The 25,795-nt window shown below is 51.4% G+C and overlaps 1 protein-coding gene across 2 annotated transcripts; it reads left to right on the top strand.

The window, feature by feature from the left end:
• Positions 1-439: 439 nt before the first annotated feature.
• ksr2 (kinase suppressor of ras 2) lies at positions 440-24,491 on the top strand. 2 transcript variants are annotated; one of them, XM_037258118.1, is made up of 21 exons: positions 440-942; positions 2,419-2,559; positions 2,909-3,059; positions 8,076-8,111; positions 8,797-9,307; positions 12,725-12,909; positions 15,831-15,900; positions 16,050-16,133; positions 16,292-16,377; positions 16,727-16,747; positions 16,832-16,941; positions 17,577-17,742; positions 17,866-17,907; positions 18,574-18,643; positions 19,587-19,635; positions 20,398-20,759; positions 21,148-21,244; positions 21,343-21,476; positions 21,553-21,687; positions 22,545-22,674; positions 22,970-24,491. In XM_037258118.1, the coding sequence occupies exons 1-21, from the start codon at positions 760-762 to the stop codon at positions 23,114-23,116; spliced, it is 2,910 nt and encodes a 969-aa protein (XP_037114013.1). In that variant the 5' UTR covers positions 440-759; the 3' UTR covers positions 23,117-24,491. The 2 variants fall into 2 exon arrangements, with proteins under 2 accessions (XP_037114013.1, XP_037114014.1); XM_037258119.1 differs by lacking the exon at positions 8,076-8,111.
• Positions 24,492-25,795: the final 1,304 nt, after the last annotated feature.

Genomic DNA, 25,795 nt, shown 5'->3' with positions numbered 1-25,795 from the left:
ATGAAAATATATATTTTATAATTAAAATAAATGATAATACCATCCTGTGCCTACCCCAAATCTGGAATCGTGTTTTTAGAATGTGTAAGGAATGCTTAGGTATTGTAAATAGGGTATCCACAAAAATTAAAACCATCCATCCATTTCCGACGGCTAATTTTGGGAACTGCGTATAATAATTTCGGAAAGTGTGGAAATCCGAGGTCAGTCCAAACTAATTTTGTGCTTTTCTTTTGATAGTTTCAAAACGTTTTGAAATAGCAATGAGCTGAAGAGTTCAAAGTTGGAACTGTACTTTTTTCCACCCCCTCCCCGCCCTCGGAGTTTCGGTTGTGATCTCGCGAGATTTTCGCTGCTTTGATAGACGGCTAACATGTCGGGGGAGTACCCCGCACCATCACCACCTTGCAAATCGCCTTGAACCGCTTTGAGGGACATCCCCGCCCCAAGACCCCCCCCCCCCCCTCCCTCCCATCCCCCTACTGCGTCTCTCCATTTCGGAGCCTCCGCGACCCTCGAAGTCGTCGTACTGCTGGCCAGCCGGCCGCCATCCTGCGAGCTCCTCCTCCTCCTCCTCCTCTTCCATCACCACCGTGATGAGGCAGCATCAGCATCGTCATCTTCATCCGTGATGGAGCCGCGACGCCTCCTGCCACCTCTTTGGCTCTTTTCTCCTCGCGCGTGACAACAGCCGCACGCACGCAGAGGAGAGGAGAGGAGAGAAGAGGAGAGGAGAGGCTTGTGCGTGCATGTGCGTGGATGGGAACGATGAGCGAGGACGAGACCGGCCCGCGTGCGGCGCGCGCGAACGCGCACAAAGCGCTGCAACAGTGCGAGCTGGTGCAGAACATGATCGACATCAGCATCTCCAGCTTGGAGGGCTTGAGGACCAAATGTGCCACATCCAACGACTTGACGCAGAAGGAGATGCGCACGCTCGAGGTGAGTGAGTGAGTGAGTGAGCGAGCAAGCGCGTGCGTGCAAGTGGTTTCCTGCTTTCATTGCGTAACTCGGAGCTTAGCTGCAAATTAAGAGGAAAAAAAGGAAAAAAGAGGGGGCTGCAGTTGTATTCTGCAGGTGGACACGAGGAAGAAAAGATGACCCCCCCCCCTCATCTAAACGCCCCCCGCCCTCCTCCACCGCTTTTGCTCGTTATGCTAAGGGGGTGGCAAAAGTACTCACACTCCGTATGTAAGGACAATTAAATTGACGTGCACAGACCTGTGTGGGAAAATAAATAAAAAAAGACCCTGTGTAAAAAGGTGTAGCGCTCATGCATAAAACTAAGTGGGGAAAAAAAGTCAAGGGTCGCAAATGTCATTAGCTACAAAAGTAGGTGTGACTTTTTTGCTGTTAGCCAAGCGTTGCTCAGGTAAAATCGGAAAGGCCGATTCATCTTAATTGTGCACTTACCAAACAAACAAACAAACAAACAAGCAAGGAGTGACTCTTTATATTTAAACTACCGCCAATGATGAATAAACTCTTTTAAGTTCAAAAAACAGGCCAAACTCTCAAATGTTTCAAATGACAAGCAAAGTCAGAGTAGAAGTGCCGATTCGGCTGCTGTGCTCAATTAAAAGGAAAAATAGCAAATCTCAAATGTAGAGAAGAATAAATGTCGATGGGAACCGCTCGGCTTGGCCGACATGTTGCGTCGCTGCCGTCGACACGCGGGGTGAGTTTGGCACGAAGGTGTTACTTGTTTTCTCCAAGGGAAGCTCCTCAACTGACCACCAATGCTCACTTGGTGGTAGCCCTAAAAAGCAAACTGAGGTCAAAGAATAAACCAAAGTCATGACATGTCCAACAGCGATACGGAAAACAACAATTACAAATAAATAACATTGCAGGCTCATTGAAAAACGTTGCCAGCCTTGTTTGCTATTATTCTTTCCAAAAAAGAAATTCAGGCTGATTTCGCCCCCTAACAAATGAAGACAACTCCTTTGCGACCAAAAACGTTTCTCAAAAACTGCTGAAAACCTTTGCTGACCTTCCCTTGCCAGAAATGAGCATAAAATTCCACAAATTTAACAGAAACCTTTTCCTACGGAAGAGGATTAGGGCCAGTGAAGAAAAAAACGAGGGGTGACAGGATTCTGACTTTTCTTCTCAGAATTCTGACTTTATTCTCAGAATTCTGACTTTAAAGTCGGAATTCTGACTTCTTCCGTACTTTTCAGAAGTGTGTCAAACCTTTTTTTCCACCAAGCGACTGAAACTTTTCCAGAAACCGGCTGTGAACTTTCCCAGACAATTACTGTCCTTAAGAATTTCTTCCATAAAGTTACAGAAAACTTGCCCAAACTTTATCACTATTCACTGGCCGGTCACGCGCTCCCTCCCCCCAGGCAACGCTGTGGTGTGCGTGCGTGCATGTTGTCGTCCAACTTTGTCTACCATCTTGTTTGTCAGGGCAAGCTGGTGAAATACTTCAGCCGGCAGCTGTCGTGCAAGCGCAAAGTGGCCTTGGAGGAGCGCGGTGGCCAGCTGGACGACTTCCCTCGCCTGGGCCACTGGTTCCGCATCGTCAACCTGAGGAAGGAGGTCACGCAGGTGAGCGGGAAGGCCGTAAAAAAACAAAAAAAAAATGGAGTGGCAGAAAGCCAGCTGTGTTGTTGGTTGCTTGGTTGGTTTGTCTTCAAAGTACGTAGTATTACCAAAACGTCAACCAGGCCGAATCACCTTGCTGTGTAGCCGTGAGAAAAGACTAAACATGGTCGGTCAATCCGCATTGAATGGATAAAACCTCTCATGGGGCATCCGTATGAATGGAAGGGTTGCTGACAGCAGTATCAGTGCACATCCAAAGCCATCCATCGCCCAGGTCACGCCTTCCAAATGTTCCTCGTGAGCCTGCTTGATGGAAATCACATCTGAAAGTGTTGCTGTCGTGTGGCCGCAGGACATGAGTCCCGCCGGGGTGACGCTGGAGGGCCTCCTGGACATGAGCGAGCAGCAAGTGTGCGAGCTGCTGCAAACGTTTGGTGCCAACGGAGAGGAATGCGCCCGCCTCAACGCCTCGCTGGCCAGCCTCAGGAGGGCACATCAGCTCGGTAAGATGCCCGTCTGCCTGCCTGCCTGCCACCTCCACGCCCTACCTCTATGCAAGTTAGCTGGAGCAGGGAATGCACACAAGTTTGTTTCCCTCTCTCTTCCTGCGGGTGGCGCTAAATGCGCACTAAAGTCAGTGCTTGACAACAGCCATGCGAGAACAAAACTCAAACCTTTTCTTTCTCACTTCTTTCTTCTAAAGGTTTGTTTCACCCCTAACGTCCCCCAACTAAATTAATCCGAATAACAGCACCAAAATGTGTTCATTCCGTTAAAATGATTCTCCAACGTTTTATAGTCATTATTTTCAGGCGTGAGCGCAAACCTGAAAGTATTGTTATATCCGAAAGTAAAACACTGATTGTGGAAAAACAAAACAAGAACGAAACGACTATCGTCATCATTGCGTTTTGAATGGAAAAGCGGATAAAAGCAAACTAAAAAAAAAAAAAAAAATGGTTTTTTTTCTCTTGGACACCAACCAGAAGCATCTTGTGGTGCATTCAGGGACTGACTGTCTGATAGGCTGAGATAACAAATACAGTGATCCCTCGCTACTTCGCGTTTCGTTTATCGCGGCTTCACTACATCGCGGATTTTATTTCTAAATTAAAAAAACATGAAAAATAAAAATACAACTTCTAAATTGAGGAAACGTGTCTAACCTTTAGGACAATGTAGTATTGCTCCAAATGTTCGTTTACATTCCTTTAGAAGTCCGTTTTCGTGTGTTAGCACGATCGCGAATTAGCATCTTTCCGCTAACTCGTTAGCCTGCCCAGTACTTCTTGTTGGTGACCGTATTTCGTGGATTTCACTTATCGCGGGTGGTTTTGGAACCAATTATCCGCGATAAACGAGGGATTATTGTACAATGTACAGAGTTGCAACGATTAATCCATTCATTGACAACTGATGGATGTATAAATTAAGTGATCATGAGCTTCTTTATTCAATCAAAACTGTTCAAATCCTCACAATGTCAGTTTGTCAAGAGTAAATATTTTCTAATCTCCATCATCCGCAATAAAAGAAGACTGATAATCTTTGTGTTGAATCAAAATACAACATTTACATTTACTTTGGAAAACAATGACGGTCGTTTTTGCAACAACATATGGACAAAGGAGTAACCGAATTATAATGAATTCATCTTTTCTGAACAACCAATTTGACATAATGTCCTATTTTTGGATAAAGGGAAAGAAACCAAAACATTGTTTTTCAATTGACAAAATAATCGACAGATTAACCAATGATTCCAATTATTGAAAGTTGGACCACTGCTCTCGGTGGCGCCTCACAGTTAGGAGGGTGCGGGTTCGATTCCACCTCCGGCCCTCCCTGTGCGGAGTTTGCATGTTCTCCCCAGGCCCGCGTGGGTTTTCTCCGGGCACTCCGGTTTCCTCCCACAGCCCAAAAACATGCTTGGTAGGCCGATTGAGCACTCCAAACTATCAAACTAACACTATCTAGGTGTGAGTGCGAGTGCAAATGGTTGTTTGTCTCTGTGTGCCCTGCGATTGGCTGGCAACCGGTTCAGGGTGTTCCCCGCCTACTGCCCGATGACGCCTGGGATAGGCTCCAGCACACCCGTGACCCCCGTGGGGACTAAGCGGTTCGGAAAATGGATGGATACTATATAAAAATGGATACTCTTAGTGTGCCAGAACCACTGCTGTGTGGTTCTGGCACACTATTTTATTGTGTTTTTATTTTTTTAATATATAGTGCTGATGATTAATTGGCTGCCTTTCGTAGCGTAGGCGGTTCAAGTGTCACGTTGCAGTGCCATCGGCCTTCCAATTGCCAACAATTAGCAAACACACTTGCTTTCCATTAGCTGCCTCGGCCTTTCTCATCTCCACATTTTTTAAAAAATCATTTCACTCAATCTGCCTTAAAGTGCCCATTGCAGATGCTTTGATAAAACATTTCTTTATAAAACCACAGCGACCTGAAATAAAAAACGACCGTTCATAATTGTTGAGGCTTTCTTGCTGAGCTTAGCGCTGTCATTCAACGTTAAGACACCAGGGGGCGACAAAGACCAGCCTTGCAATACCGTTGCAATACCACAAGTTGATCCGGCGGGGCAGTAGAGCCTCGCCATAATCCTGTACTTGCTTTGGTGAGGGTTAGGCCGGCGCAGAGACCGCGTCGCATCCTTTGGCATCTTTCTCCAGTGCACAATCGGCAAGGAATAAATAAACACGCGAGTCATTCTCATGGACAGCTTTGAAGAAAACCTCACAACAAACAGCAACAGCAAGCCACCTTCATTCATCTCCGTGGATGGCCTCCCGCCATTTTTTTATTGCCTTCGCACATGCTGCACGCTTAAGCGGAATCTAATTAAGTCAGATAATTAATCAGATTAGCTCATCAAGTGACTCACTTGTCTTGCAAGTGACGATGTGTTTGCGTACAAAAGTCTTTGTCCTTGGCTTTTTGCACTCAACACACGATTAATGTGCGAAAACACATTCTGTATTTACACAGGATAGACACGTCCATCGTCAATGGTAAAATGTAATTAAGAAATAGAATCAATTACATTTTTAATATGGATGGATGGATGGATGGATGGCTGGATGGATGGACAGTCCATCTATGCATAAACATGCTGTTGGCTCTTGACTCAATGAAGTATTTTCTCACGATCATGACTGTCCATTGTTGCCCACTTCTTCAATTGCTCTATTCAAATATGTATTTGGTCGTCCAACATGTCGTTCCCTCATAATTGACAACCATCGGTCACACGTCTTGTTGGGCAGCAGGCGAAGCAGCTGACGAACGCACGGAGGGCCCCCCCCCCCCCTCCCATTTAAACAACGGCAGCAGAAGGTCGTTAAACGAATGGCTGACCGCGGCGGCTGCATGTTATTTGGGGTCGGATGGCGCATGGAATTAAACAAAAAAAAGGTCAACATGGTGGACGTGAGCCCACTGGACACATCGTTAGGAACGCCTGCACCTGACAATGACGGGCATCCGAAGATCACTCTCAATCTTGTGGGTTCATTTGAGAACTTTGCATGCTGGCTTTGCTTGATGACGTTGCGCGTATGTAAATGACACAGCATGGTTTGACCCACCCTGCCCCCATTCGAGACCCAGAAGCTCAAAGGGGCCCGTTTGCCGTTTCCAAAGCTTTCAAAGGGGCCTGTTTGCCGTTTCCTAAGCCGAGGATTACAGATGCCGTCCGTGTGATATGTTGCCCCGCTGACTCACGGGCAGGGGCGGGGGCGGCTGGCTGCCTTACGTAAAAGGCGTCGCTCACCATCCGGCCGGATTAGACACGGTCCGAGAGGATGAGACCGCGGCGCCGGGAATTGCGACTGGCCTGATGGCTGCGGGAGGGAAACGAATGCGATTCTCCGCTCTCGGGACCGCGCGCCGCCAGACGCAAACGGCGTGACTCACCAGGCGCGTGCACTCCGCCGCGCATCCAGACTTATGTACACACACGCGCACGCACCCTACACGGCAGATTATTAGGAGCAGTCCTCCATTACTTGTGGAAAAAAGTTTCTTCCCGTCGCTTTCCGCGAATATCAACATGAAAGTGGCTTCCGACGCTTGTATTGGGCCGATTTGGGCATAAACATTTGGGCAGACTTCCACGTGATTTCTGCCCCGGCTTTTAAAATTCCCTTCAAATGAAAGAGGAGGCTCGTGCGTTGTCCGAAGCAAGTTAAGAAAAGGGACGATGTCATCGGTCCGGCCAAAAAGTATGGTTTCGTCGCTTTTCGGGTCGGAGAAGGCCGTATTCCCAACCGGCTCTCATTTTTGTTGAGGACGAACGGCGAGGACAGGCGCACGTTGGCATTTCCTGTAAGCTTCAACTTTGCTCGACGTGTTTGGGACGAGAATGACCGTCTTACTCTTTTGATGTATTTCTCTGTCTTGTTTTTGACTGCATCTTTACTATCCAGTTGCCTGGCAACCAATGCCAGGCAAGGCTGGCCCCAACCCGACAAAGTCCCGAGAAAGAAGAACGTAGCGTTTCTATAATTTCACAGCTTTTCAACTCTTGACTTTTTTCCGTACTTGAGTTGAAAGCCTGGTCGCTCGGTCGCCCGGTCGGCCGTCGATCACAAAGCGGCGCAGGTTCGTCGTGGTATTTGCTGAAAGGCGGCCGCTTGGTCCCGTTTCTATTTGTCGGATTGGGAGAAGTTCTACCGCGCCGCCCACGGCCCATCTCGGCAGGACAGAAACGAATCGGCACCTGGGTTGCCTCACGTTAGTCGAGTTCCGCCCCCTGACTCAGTTTCCCTTGGCAACGAGACATTTGCTGGGCATGACCGTCACGAGGGGAGTCGCAGTAAAGTCTCACTTTGTTTGGACGCGCTTTGACGCGGGCCGTCGAGCCCAACGGGCGTCCGTGCGGCTAATGTGACGCCTTCTGCCAATCCCAAAATGAACTGCGGATTTCTGACCCCGTCCCCCGTGGAGTAGATGAGGCTCCTTTGCCACCCAAACTCCTACGGGACCTTTGATAAAATCTTGTTTCTGTCTTTTTCCAAATGTTGCTTTGAGTTCAGTTGATGCTGCCGGTGTTGATTTTGCGTTTGAAGTTAGCTTTTGATGCTCCTCCGAGACGAGGCAAAGCAGAAAATAACCGATGACGGGAGTAAGCGTCCGCGGGGACGACGACGTCGGCCGCCAACGAAAGCCACGCCTTTCAATGCGGAGGCAACCGACTCACGCATTTTTTCCAGCTTTCGCACGTCTTGCGATTCGTCTCGAATTTTGACGGCACAACAGCGAGATATGAAGCGTAGGCGAGCCGATTCCTTGCTTTGGCTTCAACAATCGGAGGGCCCGCAGCTTTGTGGTGCTCAAAAATCACCATTTACTGAGCAATTCCTTGAAAGAAAACTCCAAGCTGGTTCAGTGGCATACCAGCGCATCCTGCTGAGGTGCATGTGCAAATGTGCGGGCCGGGCAGGGCCGGGCTGGGCCAGCCTTGACTTGACTTTTCCTTCTTCTTGTTTTCTTTCCCTCCAAAGAACAACTTGAGGAGGATAAGTTGCACACCAATGGAGGTAAAGTATGTTTGCCGCCCCGCCTCCATCTGAAGCTCATCTGCCGGCCGCCGTCACGCTGAGCATGCCTGCGCTTATGACACGACGACCCAAAAAGCCAGGACATGAGAGAGAGAGAGAGAGAGAGAGAGAGAGAGAGAGAGAGAGAGAGAGAGAGAGAGAAATGCCCCTTTCTCAGCTTTCCCTGGTCCGAGCTGCTCGGCTGCTCGGACTCAGCTTGGTTGAGCGTCCGCCATTTGACCGCCGCGCACGGCCTTTGCTGCTCGACATCGTTTGACAATCAGGCGAATTCGTCGACGCAATGTGAGCGGTTAGGCGCCATTGGCTCACCATTTCATCGCCACTGCATCCGTGTGGTGCGCCTGTTGGTCGAGTACTGCTGCGCAATACAACATTTGAGCGTTTGCTGGCGAGTGGCGGCAGGAAAACGAAGCCTCAAATTTGCTTCACGAAGCTGCGCTTGTATTTTTCATGCCTCTAGATGGCACTCTAGATGGACTTTTAAGCAAGTCTCACTGACCGCGTCCAACAGAGAGCGCCGTCCGGAGGAGAAGGAAAACCCAGCAACTGGTTCATGAAGCAAATTTGAAGCTTGGTTTTTCTATCGCCACTTACGAGTCGCCACCACTGGCTGTTTGTCTCATTCTCCACGGCTGTGGTGAACTGTGGGCGTGTCCCCCCGCAGGCAGCCAGGCCAAGACGGACTGCTCTATCCAGTGGCCCACCTCCAAGTCGGGCAAGGAGAACACGCCTGTGTGCCAGCCGGAACCTGACCAGTGGAGCCGCTTCCAGCTGTCCCAGGGCCCCAAAGTTCAGTTGGGGCATGAGCGGCACGGGTGCCGCGGCCCCCGGGCCCCGTCGCCGTACGGCGAGCGCCTGACGGCGGACGGCCCTGCCGTGGGAGCACCGCCCACCTCCGACTGCGGCCCCCGTTCGCTGCCGCCCTCGCCCCGCCAGAGACACCTGGGCCAGGCGCTGCCTCAAACGCCGTCCATCTTCAACAGCACGACGCCGCCCGTCCGGCGCAGGAACAGAGTCAAGGCACCGGGCACGCCGCCGCCCCCCAGCCGCAAGCTCTTCCACCTTTTGCCGGGCTTCACCGCGCTGCACCGCAGCAAGTCGCACGAGTTCCAGCTGGGCAACCGACTGGACGAGACCACCGCCGCCACCGCCGCCGTCGCCGCCGCCGCGCCCAAGTAAGTGGAGACCGCCAACGCGCACGCCACCTCCGCCACACATTGCCTTTCAGGAAAAAAAAGGTGACATTTAGTGCTGTGCGTCATTCACACTTTGAATGGCCACTATTTTCTCCTCGCCAGCTTTTCGGAATGCACGTTCGCTCCAGGCCAGCCTTTCACTTTCACTCGGTTTGCTCACACAAATGCATACCTTGAGCCGGTCGGTCTGCAAAGTTTGTCGCCGGCCCCACCTCAGCTTTTCAACCGGGAGCTTTTAGCGCTTTTCCGTCATCATCCACTGGCATCTTGGCGCAGACGAGGCCAAGGTGTCTTCCAGCCTTCTGAATGTCTGGCGGGGTCGCCGGCTAATCCCCGCCGGCGTTCACTTGCGTCCCGGCCAATTAAGCCGCTCGCAGGCCAGAACTGATTAAAAAGCTGCAGGTGCAGCTGCTACTTTTTTTGGGCTTGCTGTCAGCGCCAGTTGTCACCCGACGAGGGAGCAGGAAAAGGAGCGCGGCGTGGCCGCCAAGTGCCGCTTCTGGGGCGCGGCTCTTGACAGCACCGCGTTTCAGGGGGCGGAATTTTCCCCAAACTTTGACACTACCCTGCAAATGGCCCGCGCCGCTGTCAAAAGTCACCGGACGAGGCAATGCTTATCGATCTTGGCGCCACACGCTCGACCACAAGAAGGGCGCGCAAAATCAAAGAACCAGTCAACAGTGCGGATGATTTTTCTTCTTCGTAAGGTGCCACCAACCCGAGTTTTGGCCATCCATCTGCCGGCGAGCAAAAGGGCAAACACACAAACAAAGCGGCGAGCCAAAGGAAACCATTTTTTCTGCCGTGTTTTCCCTTTTCCAAACGCCGACCGGCCTTTTGCTCTCGCACAACCGAGTTGGGCTTCAAAGGCTCGACTTTGTGCTTGTTGCCTGTTTTTTCAGGCGTTCATTGTGCCGACGCGGCGATATTCTTTCAGGAACTTTTTAGCCGCCTCCGCCGGCAGAGAATCGATGAATGCGAGCGCGTCGAAAGGCCAAGCGACTGGCCCCGGTCCGACCCCTTTGGGCGGCGAGGGCTCTTTCCGCTGTCGTCGTTCATCGTCAGCCTGGGCGGGGCGTTAAAGGTCGCCAGCGCAAACGCCATCCGTCACTTTGGGGAAATGCTTGACTGATAGTCATCCGTGCTAGTGGTCTGCACTCATTCAGAACTCACTAGAAAGATTCTTATTTTCCGTGTGTCATTTTGGAAGAAATTTTCAATGTAATTCTTTGAATGTCCTACAAGCAGCTTACAAAATGAACGCATGATTAACAAAATATTTATATAACACCAAGAAATAACATTTTCCTTCATTTGCGTGCAGCTGTCAAACCTCTCGGCGCGCTTCACTTGTTCTTTGGCTTTTGCTCGTCGCCGTTGCTGCGGTGCGGCGGTCGCTATGGCAACCTATGCCCCGCGCATCGCCGTTTCCACGCGGCGCCGCTTCCTCCGCGTACGAGTCGACAGCGGGCGTCGCTATGGTTACCTGCAACTATTCAATAATTCTTCTCGGTGCGTCTTTGGCGAAGCGCGCGAGCCACGCAACCCCTTTGATGTCCCTGGCAGGGTTGTCCGATGTACCCCCGGACCTCGGCAATGGCAACGGGCCTGAAGTCTCACGCAATAGACTCGAGTCTTGCATTGGTGATGTCATGTTTGCTTGGAGCTTGTCGTCTTTGCAAATGTGGCACACCAAGCGACGAATCTCGTCACCGGCATCTTTACCAGCTAAAAGCGACGAAGGAAGAAGAAACTGTCAGAACAGAATCAATTGCGGCGTGCCTGCGTCCATCCACCGCCGTCGTCCCTCCCCGGCCTTCTTCGCAGCCACAATTGCGCTTTAATCCAAAGTCATTTTCCTCCCGCCAAACGTTCGTCCGAAAATCCAGTCAAAATGGTTGCGTGCGGCAAGCTTTCCCGGAACGCACACCCGATGGCCGTGCACAGCCGGCAACCGGATGCCCGCGGCAGTTATCCGTCCGCTCGACGGCCTTAACGAGCGCTAACAGCCAGAGTCGTGATTGGGAATTTCCACCAGCGCTTAGGCGAGGCGGCCGGACGTATTTTACGAGCCCGAGGGGCCGGATGGGGGGTGTGCTTGGACTTGGGCTGAGCTGGGCTGGGGACACATAAACGGCATGGCTGTCATTCAGCAGGAAATGACCAAGCAGTCACACATGCCCGGGCCTTTTCCTCCCCCGGGAAGCGCTTGATTGCAAAACGGTAGCAGTTTTCTGGTCCAAGTCAAAAACACTCAGCTCACGCTTGTGACCGGGGAAGGCAAAGTCAAGGGCAAAAGCCACAAAAGTCAGGTCATCCAAATCCAATTTTGCAGGGCATCCCGATATCTCAAAAGACATTTTTGTCGGCACGTCAGCCTTTCGAACGCTTCCAACATTCAGCATTTTCCCTTTCCAGCCACAACAATGTCAATTTGTATTCATGTCATCCATAACTATTTCCCAAATTTGGACTTTTGATGTATTTTTTTTGCGGAGAGCAAAGCGGTGGCTGCGGGCGCGAGGCGAGCGCTGCCGTTGCCATGGCGACGGCACACGGTTACCTCGGTTATAGCAGGACTTGATGAGATGCGGCGTCACAGCGGCGGCGGCGGCAAGTCAATTTAAAGTCAGACAAAATTGGATTAAATCCTCATTAAGATGATAAATGACTTGTAGTAATAACGGGCCGCGCAATGTATGATGAGGCGCACGCGATACTTTAATGTGCAATTGTACGTTTTGATCCGACTTGGACACGGAGTATGTCCTCCTCGCCGTTAGTTGGCGCTCTCCTGCGGCGGTTTGCCATCTGCGTCAGCAACGCAATGCGTGCACGTGCACACACGCACGCAGGCCCCCCCACCCCTACACACACACTCGCGCCTATTGCCAGGTGTGGGTGCGCAGCCTGCTGCAATCTCCTCGAGGTTGAATGAACTCTCAAACGTCTTTGGAAAAAGTCCCAAAATGGGGACGCCTCCTTTTCACGTCTGCGCCGCATCCGAGGAGGCGGAGATCCAAAAGGCTTTCATGGGCATCGAGAGGCCGCCTAAGTGGCCTGATGGGAAGCGCTGACAAAGGCGGCTAACGGCGGAGCGCTAAACGCTAACCCGCGGGCCGCCGCACCGCTTCCTCGCTGTAATTGCGAAACTCAGGGGGAGAAGGGGTCTTTGTGACGAGTAAAGCGAGCGTCGCCGCATCCGTGCCTTTTTTATTTTCCTTTTTATACAGCGGCGTATTTGCTGGTGAACTGAATGCCGCTGCGTCAGTGAGGCAAAGTGGCTGTTTGAGAGTCGTAAATTAGGACACAAATGACGGCGGTCGCTGATGTGTGTCGAAGAGGAACGCGCGGCGAACTGAGCCTTTGCGTTGTGTCATGTGTGCCTTCCCTCAGAGCCAAGAAGAAGAGCAAGCCGCTGAACCTCCAGATCCACGGCAGCGTGGGCAGCTGCGAGAACCTGCCCACCTTCCTCCCCAGCCAGCGCTCGCCCCTGCACACCGAGCGCTGCCTCAGATCCTTCTTCCTACCCTCCTTCGTGCCCTCCACGCCGCCGGTGCGCGCCGAAACGCCCTCCGCAAGTGAGACCGCTTCTCCTTTACACTCGTCGCCTCGACGCACAAAAAGACAGGAGGTCAAAAGGGCAAATTTGGCCATTTTCTGAGAGCGAGAGAGAAGCAAAACATCCGATGAGATTATCTCATCGCTTTAAACTGTCACTCAGGCAATTCACACTAGCATGTTTTCCACCAACATCCAAGACCCTTTTGTCTCAAAAGATTCTAGATGGCCGCCGGCCCGGGGGCCAAATTACGGAGTATCGGAACACGAGCACCACCAAGCGGCAGCGGTTTTAATCTGGCGCCTCCCTACCAAAAGGTGCGCCTTCTTCATATAGAAAGTCTCGGAAGAATCTTGGGGATCCCAAACAATTTAGACCGACCTCCATCTTCAATTCTCATTTCGCAAGATTTATAGTTTGGTCCTTGCGCGTGTCGCGGCGGGCGGGCCTCTCGACGGCCCGTAATGGCGCTCATCTCCATAATCCATCTGTGCTTTCCGGGGACAGACGTAAAGCGTGGCCCCCGCCGGCCGGCGCAAATTGCCACCGGTGAACAATGAGGCGGGCAGCACGCCACAGGAGCCGAGGCGCTGTCGCAACGTCCGCGCCGCGCCGCTAATGCCTTCTTCGGGAATGGCGCGGAAAGCATTAGACGGAGACGGCGCCGAATGAACGCTAGAATAATGGAGTTGGTGTCAAAGGGAAGATAGGGCTGACATATTGCCGCCGATTTAGCGCCATCAGACCAAAACAAAAAAGGCATCCGTTCCGTGAGGCGGAATAATGGCGCGGCGCACTTGGTGGAGCGTCGTCATCACGCCGGGACGTCCTGCAGGGACGCTTTGTCATCCGGCTCGCTTTGTCGTCGCAAACAATTTCCTCGCCCGAGGGAGTCCCAATTTGGCCCAAGCCGTCCTCGGCCCCGTCCATTGAGCTCCTGTGAAAAGTCAGAGCAGGAAAGTTTTATCTCACTGCTCTACCTTTTATGCAAGAACCACACAAGAGACAGTTTGGCCAATTCCTGCTTCCAGCATGACTTTTGTGCAGCACAAAAGTGCTTGGCAGCAACTTCCAACTGTTTCTATCTTTTGAAAGCTTCTGCTGGGGTCATTTCCGCCAACTGGTTCCAGCAGGTTGCAGCAGGTCTTATCTCTTTGGTCAGCAACAGATGTTTCCAGTCCCGAGTGGAGCACAACTCAAGTTTATAGCAAGCACAAGTAGCATTGACAGTTTGAAGTCAGCACTTCAAAATAATCACAAGATCAAAATAAGTTATCAACCCTGTCACCCAACGTCCTTGTCCGGATGCAAAATTACGCCCCCCCTCCCCCCTTCCCGCTATTTCTGCGGGTTGACGTCAGCCACTCCAGAGCGCCCAAAGCTGCCGCTGCCTCCTTGCGTCACGCGTCTCCTAGCGACCGACCGGGGGGTCCCATTGAGACCCGGCGCGGAGAAATTGGCCGGGAGTGAGGACGTGCTAAATTTAAATGCGGGGTGACGGGGCAAAGAGTGCGCCTACAAAAGCGACGAACATGAAGAGGAAACGGCATCCGTTGGTACGAAATCAATCAAGTCGATTCATTGGAAAAGGAGCCTTTCGTCGAGTGGGGGCATTTCGCTAAAGGCGAGAAACGGCAGCGCTTGCTGAGGCTTTTGCACATCTGTGAAGAAAAAGCACAAGCATGACAACGTTGTCCCCTGTGGTTGCTCGAGGGCTCGCTAAAGTGGCTCGCGTCCTACTGGTTGCATCCCCAAAATTCACGTCGACTAACGAGCGGGTCAGAAGCAAAAGTGGAGATGGGAAACGTCAAAAGTGCTGCTGCCGTGAACGTTTGTTTGAAAACAAGCACGACCGAACACCTGTCATCAGTACAAAACCATTTGTTGGATTCTTGTGGCTGTTTATCATACATTGGCATTTCAATTCCGTGGGGAAAAAGTATAGTGAATTTGGTCTGGCTACAAACGAAGTGCTTAAGTCAAGGCAGGAGGGTTATCAAAGCCACAAACACGCGTGCACAAGGACGCTGCGTGAGAAGCGGTGCTGCGTGGCGTCCAATCATGCCCCCCCCCTCCGCCCCCCTTTGCTCTGGATTGAGTTATCATCTTGATTGAGTGTAATTGAGACGCGCATCGGAGTGCCGAGTGAAGACGGCAACCCCCCTGGGGGCCACGGGAGCAGGAAGAGGGGGCGGCCGGGTGGAGTGGGGACGGGGAGGGGGGCAATGTGGAGCCATGAGATGAGATTATCTGTCAGCGAGTCACTGTCGCAGCCCGCGCTTTGACGAGGAGCAGCCGTCCTTTCTGCTCATTATCGCTCTCATTAAAAAAAAGAAAAGCAAATCCATCAAGTTCCGAGCAGATCAATGAAAAAAAAAAGGTCCCAGCTAGGTCCAGGGGCTTCCTGCACTGTGCCACTGCGCCGTGACTCCGATTAAACGTAGGGATGCTACTACGCATTATTTTACGTAGCATTCATTATTTTGAATGACAAGCCGACAAACAGGGTCTGATTTCAAAATATAATATGGCGGAAAATGTCGCTATCATTTTGATTCCATCATTGGGTATACGCTGATCTCTGTTGCCCGAATTGGAAAGAGGTCCGGCCCGTGGGCGTTGATCCTTTTCGAGGCACGGGCTTCTCTTCTGGGGTGTCGGCCTCCTGCACGATTAGCGGCACCGCAGAACTGAACCCGTTTCGGAAGGTTCATCCCGGCGGCCCGAATTTGGATGTAATATTGCCTTGATCCCTTTTGTTTCATTTTGTCAACCGAAATGTCGGCAAAACGTCACGGCTTGCTTTTTGTTGATGTTGTTGCAATGCGAGCCCGAGGGCACTTTGACTGCATTGACTCTGAGCAAGGGCTTGGGTGGCCACCTGGGTGGGAAGCCTTTGAATGCGCTTTTGATGGAATTCCGTTTGTCTCGCCTCGACAGACACGCTGTCAGTGCCTCGCTGGTCCCCACAGATCCCCCGAAGAGATCTGGGAAACTCCATCAAACACAGGTGAGTGTGTGTGTTTGTCTTGCGTAACTGCCATGCAGCGCAAATGAAGGTTGCTGTCTCGGCTGCACCGATGGACGGATTCAGCGATGGACAATTAGTCGCTCCCAAACGTGACCGTCCGCTTGTCCTCTCGTCATCTTCTCGTGCAGGTTTTCCACCAAGTACTGGATGTCACAGACATGCCTGGTGTGCGGCAAGGGAATGCTGTTCGGGCTCAAATGTAAAAACTGCAAGTATGTCATCGCCATGCATCTTTTCCCTTGGCGTGCACGCGTATGGGCGACGTCAGTATCAAAAATAGAACCAAGTCAAAAACTATATTTGTCATCTGTCATTGTCTTCAACTGCATTCTCTGCCCATAAATGAGCGCACTCGTGTGTACACACTTAGGCTCAAGTGCCACAACAAATGCACCAAAGAAGCTCCGCCCTGCCACCTACTCATCATCCAGCGAGGCGGCCGAGATTCCCTCAAAGGTGAAACGGAACAGTCTGAAATTTCGAAAAAAGAAAAATCCTTTACATTATATTTGGGCAGAATTTAGCCTCATTTTGAGATGCATGCTTTTCACTGGCCAGCAACTTTGCACATGGCAGGTTAGCGCGGAAGCTACGCTAGCCGGCGACAAAGCGGCAGGCAGGTGTTCAATGGCAGCGAATTATCGCCCGTGCTTCATGCAAAATGGGAGCTTCTGCTTTTTCGGGATCATTTTGTCCGCTGGCTCCTGAAAGAAATGTCCCCGTCGCTAGTGAAAGCCATTCAAGAAAATGCCCTCATTTGTCTAACTTCTTTTTTGCATTCTCCCTTTTCCTGTCTGCCGAGAAGACCAACAAGGAGTGACTCAAGGTAATTAACGCTATTTGAGAGGAGTTTGGACGCCCTTTTGCCCAACTGTTGTTTTGTTTTTGTTACCGCGTGTCTCGGCGGCAGTGGCTCGTCTGGTGCGCACCGAGTCGGTGCCATGCGACATCAACAACCCGCTCAGGTACAGCGACCTGCTTGTCAGTCAGACTCTGCCCAAAACCAACAAAATCAGCAAGGTCAGTCAACACGCTTGCCGCCTCCTCTTCTCCGTTGTCATTATTGGCCTCCTCTCTTTCGTGATCTTCCCCTTCTCCTTGCCCGCTTCTTCCCTTTTCTCCGCCTTCTTCTCCTTCCCAATACAAGGAACGCAGCATACGGACTGGTGAAACTCGCCGAGTCCGGTCTTCCAAAGAACATAGCGGAGGTCATCACATTTTTGTCTCTTTTTCTCCATCTTCTTCTTCTCCATCTTCTTCTTCTCCATCTTCTTTTCCCCCCCTCCTCCGCCTCCTCGTCCTCCTCCTCCTCAGCAGTTGCAGCATATCCATGAGCTTTGTTTCCAAGGCGACGACGCACGACAGCAACAATGTCCTGGTCAATGTGCCGAAGTTGCTTCAAGAACAAAATAGAAACCCTCAGAAAGAACCAAATGAAAAAAGTTGACGCTCTGAGAATGTCAAATTTCCAGAGGCCTCTGACTCATCTAAAGTAGAGTGGATTAGATCCATGGCAGCATCTTCAACACGTTCACCGGATGATGCTCTCCTTGTTGTCAACGTGAAGTCTTCCGAAAGACGGGTCGCCTCGCCGTCTGTCACCTCGCTGCTCTTTTTGCGTTTGCCTAAAGCAAGCGGCGTGTGTCCGCCCGCAGGATCACGTCCCGCCGCCGTACCAGCCGGACTCCAGCAGCAACCCGTCGTCCACCACCTCGTCCACGCCGTCGTCGCCGGCACCGCCGCCCAGCAGCGCCACGCCGCCCTCGCCGCTGCACCCCTCGCCGCAGTCAGCGCGACAGCAGAAGCACTTCAACCTGACCGGTTGGTTGCTGGCTGGGACCCGGGCCGAATTCATTTTCAATCCATTGTCAATTCTTGATGTATTCAAAAGCGAAAAACGACAGAAAGCCAGAGTCCTAACAACGCTTGTCTGTCTCTCTGCAGCGTCCAGTTATTTCAAGTACAAACAGCAGTTCATTTTTCCAGGTAAGAACCCGTTGGAGTTGCGGTGCTTAACAAATGCGATTGAAGACAATCAAATAGTTTTGGAGCCATTGGCGCTGCCTGGCGCACATCCTCTTCCGGAGAGTTTGCCCCTAATTTCCAGCATTATACTCGACAAATGGCCCATTTCCAGAAAAGAATTATTTTGGCACACACACACACAATTATCGGTAAACAACAAGCACGCAGTGTGCGGGATGCGTCTGATTCCTTCACTTTAGTGCTAATGGTCTACTTAAGAGTCCACAAACTGTACTTGTTTTTTTATTCTTTGGCGCGGATGCGTCTTTCTCATTAGCATTTGCCGCAGTGTTTTGTGATTCCAATTGGCTAAAAAAACCAAAAACTCATCCATCTAATAACACGACCTTTACGTTGACTGACTGAATGAACTCGCTTTCAAGCATCGGTACACACAAGGCGCCACACTACTCCAGCGGTGCCCCGTGTGAGGCCAGAAAGGGGGTGCGACCATTTTGTCGGGGAGGCCAAAGGGATGCGTTTGTTCCAAGCAATCGTCGGAACAAATGTGGTGGTTTTCCAAAAGAAGGGGAGAAGGAGGCCAGGCTAACCCTTTTGCGTCCTGACGCTAATGGAGTCACCACCCGTGCCCATGCTAACCTTTTGTCCCATGCGCTCATTCCTTAGACGTCACTCTGGAAGCTCCTCCCAGCAGAGCACCGCAAGTCGTCCTGCATCCCGTCCTCTCAGAGCCAGGGTGAGTCAGTCAAATGGGATTTTTGTCGAAATTGCGTTCGGATGCTGAACTGGAAGTGAAATGAAAAATGTGAGGGGGAGCGACGTCGCAAAGTACAGAATTTCTGTAGAAATTCTAACGAGAATTTGTCAAATCGGTGCCACCAAAGAAGATTGGACACCTTGCGGGAGAATAACTCGAAAACAAACTTGTAGTGCGAATAGGTGGAATGACGAAAAAGCGCGAATGAACGGAGAGAACAGTCGTCTGGATGATTTTTGTTTCTCTCGCAATGGTTTGAAGGTGTCCAAAAGGCGGTGTCGGAATGTGGCGAAAAAGACGTTTTGCTTTCCAGCAGGCACACACTGAGTGCTCCTGACTAGCGACGTGTTTTTTCCTCAGTCTGTTTCTGGCCACCGATGCGGCCATCTTGGCCGGGTCTTAGCGGCGAGCGAAGCTCACTGGAGCGGCGAGAGAGACGAGCACCGGCGGGCTAATGTTAGCGCTCGGCGGGCTTCACGCTACGCCAGCCACGCCAGGCGCATTTGGGTGGGCGGAGGAAGGTGGGGGTGGAACGAGGAGACGCGGAGACGGGATGCCTCTCGACCCAGACCGTGATTAGATCAGCGTCGCCGTCCGTCAGCGAGCCGGCAAGACGCCGCCTGCCAAATTCATCAATAAGAGCACGCCGCACGCATCCTTGTAGTTTGAGAAGGGCTACGGTGGCGTCACGCGGGCGGGTATGGACAAACGCTCACCGTCTTGACTCGTCGTGATTCCTACGGTACAACTTTACGTCCGTGTCCACGTCAGAATAGTCGGCGTCATGACAAGATGACATGGAACATGAATCATCATAACCAGCATACCATGCTTAATCCAATCTCATCTCGACCAATCCAATAGTGCAAACGGTAAAAGAGGGCAAGAGGAGTTTTCTGACCGAGGTTGTTTTTGCTTGCAGCGAGGAGGGAAAGCCTTTGCTTCAAATCGAAGTGGAGCCCACTTCCGACGTGAGTCAATCTTCCCTCTGGTGTCTATTTGCAGAGCGGCTCGTGGCTGCGCGTTGTCTTTGTCTGACGGCTGCAAAAACGCGCCGCTCGTTTGGGCCCTCGGGTAAGTTGTGTGTCGCGAGAAGGAAAGGAAAGGAGAGGGAAGGAAAGGACGGGAGGGGAGGGAAGGGGAAGGGAAAGGGAGGGAAGGGAAGGGAAGGACGGGAGGGAAGGGAAGGGTAGGGAAGGGAAGGGAAGGGAAGGGAAGGGAAGGGAAGGGAAGGGAAGGGAAGGGAAGGGAAGGGAAGGGAAGGGAAGGGAAGGGGAAAGGGAAAGGGAAAGGGAAAGGCTTCCTTCCCGCAAGACCGATGACACATTTCGGGGAACGGCCGTGGAAATTGCCTTGAATAATATTCCGGCGGGCGTCTCGGAATAGATCATTTGCACCCTCGCCATGCATTATGTTTCAAATCAAATTGGAATGAATCATCCATTTAGTTCCCCCGGCCCCCCTCTGGCTGTTTTGCGCTTTCATAACTTGGACTTTTTTTTTTTTTTTAATTCATCACGGCCTAAACCGCAGCCTTATTTCTGAGCGAACCAAAAGGAAACGCAAACTTAGGCATGAAAACGAGCGACCGACTGCGTTGTAAATTTTCTCCCGCTGTCTTTTAAGCGGGATGCAGAGAAAGAAAGGCGTTCCAGGGGTGAGCTCTTTACAAAATGGCAGCTCCAAAGTCAAATGTCCACTTTGCCTCCCTAAGCGCGGTTATGGCGTTTCAGAACGACGAGGGTGACGAGGAGGAGTCGGGCGACGAGTTTGAGGAGATGAACCTGTCGCTGCTATCAGCCCGCAACTTCCCGCGCAAGGCCAGCCAGACCAGCATTTTCCTGCAGGAGTGGGACATCCCCTTGGAGCAGCTTGAGATGGGCGAGATGATCGGCAAGGGTCGCTTTGGCAAGGTTTTCCGCGGGCGCTGGCACGGCGAGGTGGCCGTCCGCCTCATCGACATTGAGCGCGACAACGAGGACCAGCTCAAGGCCTTCAAGCGTGAGGTGATGGCCTACCGCAACACGCGCCACGAGAACGTGGTCCTCTTCATGGGCGCCTGCATGAGTCCGCCGCACCTGGCCATCATCACCAGGTAGCTATCATCAACAGCCGCCAGGGCTTTCCTGCGAGCATGCAATCCACCATGTCGCTCTCTTCTCACTCTTGTTTGCGCTCCCTTTTATTCTTTCCTCTTGCCTTATATGTCTTTGCTCACATTTGTTTGAGGCTGAGTTAACTGGGTTGGTCCCCCAAGGGGGAAATTTCATCAGCAAACGTGAATGAGGTAATTGAAAAAATAGCACGCTCGGTCCAAGAAGCACATTGCGAAAGCCAAACCATTTTCTGTGCCTAACAATCCAATCTATGCAAGGATTCAACGTTCCGCTCGTATAGTTCGAAAGCTCGGGCTGTCGGGAGGGAGGGAAGGAGCGGCTGGGGGAGCGGCCTCTCCGCTCACGTGCGTGTTTTCTCGCTGGCAGCCTGTGCAGGGGCAGAACGCTTTATTCGGTGGTGCGCGACATCAAGGTCGTCCTGGACGTCAACAAGACGCGACAAATTGCACAAGAGATGGTCAAGGTAACGCGCATGCGTGCGTACGTGCGGCATGTTGACATTTTTGAGTTTGTCTGCAAGCCTTCATCCCGTGGGCCCCCTGACCTCAAGTCTTGTTGCAGGGCATGGGCTACCTCCACGCAAAAGGCATCCTCCACAAGGACATGAAGTCCAAGAATGTCTTTTATGACAACGGCAAGGTGGTCATCACCGATTTCGGCCTCTTCACCATCTCGGGGGTCCTGCGAGCCGGCAGGTGATTGATTGCTCACAGCCCGCGACAGCTCAGGTGGCCTGAAAGACACCTGGCGCCGTATTTTTTGTCCGCACAGCCGGCGAGAAGACAAGCTGAGGATCCCGAGCGGCTGGTTGTGTCACCTGGCTCCGGAAATCATCCGCCAGCTCTCTCCCGATACCGAGGAGGACAAGCTGCCTTTCTCCAAGCAGTCTGACGTCTTTGCGTTCGGGTAGGCCGCTTTGCCCAACTCTAAATCAGAACACCTTCTACGTTCCTGTAATTCTTCTGAAAAGTTTTTTTTTCTTTCTGAAAAATAGTTAAGCTGGAAAACATTGGGTAAAACTATGGGTAAAAGTTTCCAGGTTTTGCCAGCGGTGTAAAAGTGGGGCTGCTAATTAGTTGGTGCAATGGCGCATTAAAAAAAAAAAAAAAAAGAAAGAAAAGGCGGCTAATGATAGGAAGTGTAAAATGGGCTTTTGACACCTGCCTTTGTTGCGGTTGTCTTACTGCCACAAACAAAAGGGAGAAAATTGACAAGGCTACTGCCCCCCCGCCAATTCCAAGTTGCCATTGAACAAGCAAAAAACAAAATAGGGAGAAAACTGGCAAGTTTTGCAGGACATAAATGCGGTGACGGCGACCCGGTGGGAGATGAAACCTCGCCAAAATTTGCCATCTTGTGGGGAGGCGCAAACTTCATCCTCCTATTCTGTGTGGTGGAAGCGAGCAGCAACGGTGGCGGTGCAATTAGCATAACCAACAAGCCCCACCTGGCCCCGTCCGTCCGTCCGTCCGCTCCTGAAAGTCACGCTGGAGCCGGATAAAAATAGTCAGGGGTGAGCTCATGAATATGCAAAAGCGCCATGGGGGGGAGGGGAGTGACCTCTAGGTGGCAGCGCAGATGGACCTTGCGCCTTTGCGCTCTCACGCTGGACAAACGGTGCTTGAAATTCAAGTCACCAGTGAAACGGACAGGAAGCCCAAGCGCGGCTCGGGAGGAGAGCGGTCGTGTCGATTCTCTTTGGCGCTCACTGCTGACTCAACGCCGGCTTGTTTTTTCTTACTAGCGTCTTTTGCTTGTTTCAGCACCGTGTGGTTTGAGCTGCACGCCCGCGAGTGGCCTTACAAGAGTCAGCCGGCCGAGGTCATCATGTGGCAGGTCGGCAGCGGCATCAAGCCCAGCCTGGCCCACGCCGGCATGGGCAAGGAGATCCTGGTGAGCACGCCTTCACTTCCCGCTCCCGGGCAATGCGCGCCGTGACCCAGACATTTGCGAGTCGTGATGATGTCACAAACCGTTGCTTCCCTGATCTGTATTTGAAACCCTGCTGGGGGCGTCTGCGTTTGGACGTGACGTTGGCTGGTTTCTCGGCCACTCTCGCCCTTGTGTGTGTGTGTGTGTGTGTGTGTGTGTGTGTGTGTGTGTGTGTGTGTGTGTGTGTGTGTGTGTGTGTGTGTGTGTGTGTGTGTGTGTGTGTGTGTGTGTGTGCGTGTGCGTGTGCGCGTGTCAGGACATTTTGCTGCTGTGCTGGGCTATGGAGCAGGATGAGCGTCCCAGTTTCTCCAAGCTGGTGGAGCTGCTGGAGAAGCTGCCCAAGCGCAACCGCCGCCTTTCGCACCCGGGACACTTCTGGAAGTCGGCCGAGTACGTCAAATGAAAAAGCGCCCGCCCACCCTCGAGCGATTCTTTGCGGGCAACGCGACTGTTGTACAGTTGAGTGCGCGTGACCAGTATCCGTATATCCCTCTTGGCTCATTTTCTCCACGTTGAGCTTTAATGGCCGTTGGGTTCTTATTTTTTTTTCCTCGTAGCTTTTGCTTGTCAGCGCCGTACCGCATGAATGCTTTCTTCCGGACGTTGAAATGTGAAAGTGCCGAACCTTCATGAGTTCTTTCGTCTTCTCTGGAACTTTAACAAAGTTTTACTCTCCTTTTTTGTAATGACTGGCTTATGATTTGCCCCAAAATGGAAAATGTCGTCTGCCAAGTGAGCTTTTTTTTTTTTTTTAATCAAGCACCATTGTGGCTCAATTGATTGACAGGCGCCTCATCTGAGCTGCAACACCCCCCCCCCCCCACCACCACCACCACCACCACCAAAAAGCAAAACAAAACAGACAATCATATCATGCTCCTTCAAATGGTTGGCTCTGAAAAATAAAAGAAAGGAAAGAAGAATCAAAGCTTTTTTGCTGCTGCTGTTTTTGTGACTTTTCGCCAGGCCTGGGCAACACGACATTCACGTATGTACGAGATAAATTTAGCTCAGGAAAATTTGAAGACAAAAGCATCAATCAAAAGCAATGAATCCATTTTTTTTCGGGGACAATTAGCCTGCAAGGCGGCGTATTTTCTTTGACAAGCCATTTATGAGTATTTGAGGATTTCCTCTTTGATTTTTTTTTTTTTTTGATGGGGGGTGTCAATTATTCTCATTGGATTTTCTTGGCCATTGGTGGCGCCGCTGCCAACCGCAAGCAACATTGGAGAACGTCGGAAGTTTGCAGTGCTCTCTTCTTTTCACTTCCAACATTTGCATTGATCCCAATTTGTACTTTGACGCCATTCAAGTATATATATATGCGTTGTTTATAACGATCCCTTGCCAATAGGGGACAGGGAGGCGCAATGAGGAACAAAATGCAAATGAGCATCGAGTTGCCAAATATGGAGAATCAAACATTGGTGCCAAGTGTACAGAAATGATTGTGGACCAGCTTATGATGATGATGATGTTTAGCAATGGGATTCTTTTTGCGTTTTGTTTTCCCCTTGGACTCTACTTTTGAATGTAGAAGAGGCTGTCGTTGCTCTTTGCTTCCGCTCATTTTCTTTCCTGGATGTGATTTTGTCTGGTAGCTTGTAAAGCAATGTACAGCGCCATCGAGCATACCGTTTCAGAAATTGTGAGTGTGAAGGATGCCTTCTTCTTTTTCTTACTCTTCTTCTTCTTCCTCTCCTTCCTCCGGCTGATTTGCACTCATTCTTTGTCAATGTTTGTGAATGACAATAAAAAAAAGAAGCTCTTTTTTTTTCTCTTTCTCAAATGTCTGAAAAAATAAACTCTCCAATACGCTCAGAAAGAAACAGCCTTTCATAAATCAAAATGGTAAGAAAAAAAAATTCAGCCCCTCCAGCATTAGAGTTGATATTCTAGAAGCTATTTAAACATTCTTTTCTCAACCCCCGCCCCATTTTTCAGTCCAGCCCTCTTTTAGCCTCTAAAAAAAAGAAAATCCAGTTGCTGTCCCGGTACAGAAAAACAAAACCCAACCCCGAATAAAAGCAGATTAGTGTATAAATGGTGGCCGATAAAGATAGAGAAAAGGCCCCTAGTGAAACAGATGCAAATAAAATTGAAATAGAGCGTCACTAATCCAAATGCGCAATAACAATAAAAACAAAGTGAGTGTTACTTCCTGCCGATGTAGCGCGAGAAGTCCCGAAATGCCCCGCAGTCACGTTAGCGTGGATAAAACCGTTGCGGCTGCCGAGGACCGCCCTCCCCCCCTTCGTTCATTTCAAGACGCCCACGGAGCTCATTATGTCCAGGAAGCGTGTCATGAGAGCAAAGCTTTTTGGGCGATGGGCGAGATAGAGTGAAAGCGTGTCCCGCCGGGGCGACGTATGTTCTGAGGCGCCACCGGGGCCCGGCGCAGCACCTGCACGCCGCCGTCCGCGCTCAATACGCCACGTGACACCTCAGGTGTAGAAACCTCCGCCTTATCGTCGCTCGAATTACCCGAGCGTCCCGTCGGCAACAGGGCGCCGCTCCAATTACTCGAGAGTCACGTCCAGAGACGCGAAAAAGTCCAAGGCTTACGTAACGAGCACAAGGAAGACCGAACGGATGCTTGCCTAGCAGCGACTCGCACGCCAGCCCGTCTGTTCATGTGCATGCAAAACGAGACGGTGGCCCGCCGTTTGTAAGCACCCGCGACTCCAAAACGTTTTCTGTGTGGTCGCTTGCGACTTGCTTTTGTCTCCTAAAGTCCATTGGGACATCCCCACCTGAGTCGCCAACACTCACTGTTCTTCTCTGAGGTCCACCGTGATTTTGAGGCCGGCTCGTGTCCACACAGTTGAGGCCTATGTGTCGACCCCGGGTGAGAAAAACAATGCAAACTCGCATCAAACATTTTGAAACAGCTCACTTTCCTGTCAGTTTGGATTGCCTGCTCGATGCAAAAAGCGCGTCATACAAGTGGGTGGAAGACATGTTTGTGCTGTCGGCCGGCCAGAGTCCAGGCCCGAGTAGCCTGCATAACCGGGGTATTTCTCCAGCGACTTGTTTTGCAAGCTCAAGAACCTCAGCGAGGTAACGGCAATGTCTCCAG

The sequence above is a fragment of the Syngnathus acus genome, chromosome 9 (assembly GCF_901709675.1).
Source record: "Syngnathus acus chromosome 9, fSynAcu1.2, whole genome shotgun sequence".
Lineage (NCBI taxonomy): Eukaryota > Metazoa > Chordata > Actinopteri > Syngnathiformes > Syngnathidae > Syngnathus > Syngnathus acus.
Note: the sequence above shows the minus strand (reverse complement) of the source record. Positions and strands in the feature narration are given on the sequence as shown.